This window comes from Eurypyga helias, unplaced genomic scaffold (assembly GCF_000690775.1).
Source record: "Eurypyga helias isolate BGI_N326 unplaced genomic scaffold, ASM69077v1 scaffold45672, whole genome shotgun sequence".
Taxonomy (NCBI): domain Eukaryota; kingdom Metazoa; phylum Chordata; class Aves; order Eurypygiformes; family Eurypygidae; genus Eurypyga; species Eurypyga helias.
In genome coordinates this window covers 1,867-6,101 of record NW_010236195.1, presented here as the reverse complement: position 1 = coordinate 6,101, position 4,235 = coordinate 1,867, and the positions used below count along the sequence as shown (strand labels likewise).

Sequence of the window (4,235 nt, the reverse complement as noted above, 5' to 3'; positions counted from 1 at the left end):
TCCTGGCTGAATCCAGCACACTAGTGCTGTTTAGTGTTATGCTATTGTATAGAAATTTTCAACAACTGTCTCTTGCTGTAGTGTGGTACAATGCAGGTCGCTCCTTTGGACCAAATCAAGTTTTCAGGTGTTCTAAGACCACTTTTTAAGCTAGAACCAGCGTGATTTCACAGTATGTAATATTACTGTTTTGTTGAAATGTAAGTCATACCTATAAAATAGAGAAGTAATTTGCGTATTTACCTTTCTCCCAACTGTTTTAAAATTTGGATTTCTCCTTTTGAATCTGTACCACAGTTTGAACAGTGTGTTAATTATTAGTGTATAATAAATGACTTCCTCTCCTTTTTTTGTTTTTCTTCTTTCAGAACATTGCTACATATAAACTTCTTGGCACCTTTATTTATGGTTCTGCTGTGGGTAAAACCAATCACTAAGGACTACATTATGAACCCACCTTTGGGCAAAGAGAGCATCCCTTTGTAAGATTCCCTTTAAAAATTCTTTCTGGGGTATTGAAAACAAAGCCATACATCTAAGTAGTGCCTTGTGAAAGTCACAGGAATGCGAAAGACTTAAAATTTCATAGCTTCTGCTGGAGGTATTGTGGAAGTTGCAGCTGAGCTTTAAAGTGTTGCTGTTATTTTGGAAGAACGAGAGTTAGCACAGCGTGTTCAGCATTAAGGTGGTGGTTGCCAAAAAGCTGGTGTCTTCTGGCATGTCCTTGGCGGTGATAGATTGTTCATCCTGGGTGGAATACTACCTCACTGCCACCTTCTGGAATCTTGTATCTTACGTGTTGGTGTGGGAGAGGAGTGATTTCACTGAAGAGATTTGAGATACGTTGGCATGAGAACTGACTGAAGTGATTTGTCTTTTAAGATCTGTGCATGGATGAAGCGCATATGGAAGCGATAGCTAAAATATTTAAAACATAAAAAAGGAAAGAACATTCAGGAAGAGGGATATCTGAAATAAAAATTGTCTGAGTAGCACTGGTGATTGTCATTGTCACTACTGGTCTAGATAATTAAATAGTAGTATTCAAATAGACCTGAAACAGATAGAATTTGCTGACGATTCTGTTGCTTTCCAGGTCTGAGATAGGCTTCTAAGGTGATTTTGTGACCACTGAACTATTACATAAAACATTGGAAAATATTAATATTTTTTGCTTCCATATTGTTCCTCAGTTTATCTTAAGATAGAATTGATTAGAATCGTAGAACATTTTAAGTTGGAGAGAAGCTGTGAAATCACCAAAGCCAACTGTTAACCCAGCACTGCCAAGCCCACCGCTAAACCGTGTCCCTGAACACCTTGTCCACATGTCTCTTAAATCCCAACAGGGACGGTGACTCCACCTGGGCAGCCCATTCCCAAGCCTAATTATCTGAGCGAGCTTGTTTCTTAGTGTCCTGTCTTCATTACTCAGAATTCAAGCATTAGAGAACTGCTCTTGTTTACAGACAAGTGGATACTAATTTGTATCTGATGCTGTAATAGGGCTACTAAGAAGTAGCAGTAGAGGGAGAAGTGGAGGGTGAAAATGAATGTTATCACACACGAACTTCATAACTGTACATTTTGTGTTAAGTATTTTTGACATTATGCTTCAAGATTTCTTTGCAGATGACACACAAATGCCTGTAGCAGTAGGTGACCTTTGGCAAACAGCATTAGCCTTTTTTTTTTTTTTTTTTAATCCACAGAATGTCAGAAGATACATTTGACACCGTGAGGTTGTGGATTATAATCCTGTTGTGTGCTTTACGGTTGGCTATGATGCGTCATCATTTACAGGCCTATCTGAATTTAGCCCAGAAAAGTGTGGATCAGATGAAAAAGGAAGCTGGCAGAATAAGTATGGTTGATTTACAGAAAATGGTAAGTGTGGTGACACTGAGGTTACATATTTGGAGCGATCTGTCTGTACCAATGATTTTTTTCCCAGTTTGCTACATCTGCTGTGGCACCAGAGCTGAAATGTGAATGAAACTTCCTAAACTGTATCTCCTATAAAAATAACATTGCTGTGGAGACATTCTGCAACCCAAAATATGCAGAGGTGTATCATCCATATTATGCAGATGGCTTGTTACTCAGAAGTTGTTACAAAAGATCCCTTCATGAATTGTTCTTTACAAATATGTACAAATACGATGTGGTTTTGTTCAGCATAAATAGATATTGGGGAATGCACAGGGTGAGTGGTGATCTCTAACTACAACATAGGGAGAAAAAGACTAATCTCATCCTTGGCTTCTCTCAGTATCTGAACATTGCAAGTGGACTATGCAGTAGTTATTTTACAAAGTGGCTAGCAATTTGCTTCTGAAAAAGTTTGGAAAATACAGGTAGCAGCAACTGGCTAAGACAGAACTATGCTGATTGCTGTGAATACATTTCAGTTCTGGGAGCTTTCATGCTTTCTATAAAGCAATAATCTCTCTCTGTGTGGTGTTTCCTAAGTTTGTTTATCCAGTATTTCCCTATTTTCTCTTTGAGAAGGCTGTAAGCACTAAATGAAGTCCTGTCTTGTTTTACTAGCCATGTCTGCTTTATCTTCTAGGACTTCTGCCAGTATAGTCTTTCCTACCTGTCATTCTACAGTGATTGTTGCTTTTTAATTTGTTCTTTTTGCCATAATCCATCAATTATATACAATATTTTGTCTCATGCTTTTTCTTCTCTCAGTGTCTTACCACTTTTTCTTCTCACGTTAGTTTTTTGATACTTGCTCATCATGAAGCCCTTGTGAGGTTTTAAAAGGTATTTCTAAAAATGTCACATCTGCCTTAATCTTTTTTGCCACCCTGTATTCTGTTCTTTTCTAAAATTTCGTTAGCTTTACTTTATTGCTTGCTTGCTATTGATTTTACAACGTTTTTCCCTCTTTTTTTGGTCTAGTCTTTTAGGGCAATAGCTTATATAAAATATGTAATGTAACAATCTTGAGAAAGATGGAACAAATGGGAGTAGAGGGAGGGATAAATCTGAGTGGATTTCTGTGCACCATAATGTATACCTGAAATAGACCGTTTAAATGCTCTTATTGATCAGCTACTAATGAAAAATGATCTTGTCACTATTTTTAAAATACTGGTGTTTCACAGTCAGAAATCTTAAAAATATCTTGCTTTGAAAAGGGACTGAAATATTAACCAAACTTTCATTCACCTTTTGTGAGGCTTTGGACTGTGAGTACTATGTCCTTTTTGGATTGGTATTTAGTTTGTCAATCACTGAGGACTTTAAAAAATAACATATATTTAGCTTTGATTCTGGTGTATTGTGATAGAGATCTTTGAATGATGACATACAGTTTGCAGAAGCAAAATTGATTGTTTGTTTTAACAGAACTCATGTTTTTAATTATTTCCTGTCAGCACTTCCTCTCAGATTTGTAAATGTCCTGAGCCTAGAGATTAGTATAGGGTTTTCTTCATTAGGTCTTTTGAAGACACTATATTGTCACATGCCAAGATGCCCTAGAAAACTTTTAAAACAGCTTTAATGCAGAAGTACTGCTTTTTAGTAAATTGCTTGGTTTTCCTAGACGTGTTCATGAAGGTTTGCTTTGATCATTCAGAACTCATGAATTACTCTCTTCTGTTTTCCCAGGTGGCTCGGGTATTCTATTATCTTTGTGTAATTGCACTGCAGTATGTTGCACCCTTGGTAATGCTCCTTCACACAACTCTGCTCTTGAAAACACTAGGTAGGCAAAATTGGATCAACAAAAATGTGTTCTGTTCTACACAAGGCCTTTATGTTTTCAGCTTACTAAAGAGAATTAGAATCCACAGGTACTTGAAGTACAGAAGTTGTAGTTTCCTGCAGTTTAAAACATACTGTTGCGTGGCTTTTAAGCAGTCCTATTCTGGTTGCTGCATTTGACATCTTTCAATTATATACTAATTTGTTTGATTTATTTCTGAGAAATTGTGTAATGCAACCAATTGAGCTGTTTACTTCTGCTGAAATATTTGTCTTTTAAAAAGTATTTTAAAAGTGAGCTGTATAAAGCATTGCTGATTTAACTGTAAGAGCATCTGTTAAAGGAAATTTTTTCACCTTTTCAATCTTAACTGGGCTTTTTGAATGGAAATTGTGAGAAGCGGGGTTCGTGTTACTATTGGGAGATCTGACTGGGGCCTACAAGGAAGCTGGGAGGGGACTTTGTACAAGGGCCTGTAGGGACAGGACAAGGGGGACTGGGTTGAAATTGTAAG

At 37.0% G+C, this 4,235-nt stretch overlaps 1 protein-coding gene across 1 annotated transcript in view; it reads left to right on the top strand.

Moving 5' to 3' along the window:
• Positions 1-368: 368 nt before the first annotated feature.
• Positions 369-4,235, top strand: part of TMEM161B (transmembrane protein 161B) — a gene marked incomplete at its 5' end in the record, with an annotated part of 4,830 nt that continues 963 nt past the window's right edge. Inside the window, 3 exons of the mRNA XM_010147002.1 lie at positions 369-482; positions 1,713-1,887; positions 3,625-3,721. Coding sequence (XP_010145304.1) covers positions 369-482; positions 1,713-1,887; positions 3,625-3,721 — 386 coding nt within the window. The remainder of the gene's footprint in view (positions 483-1,712; positions 1,888-3,624; positions 3,722-4,235) is intronic.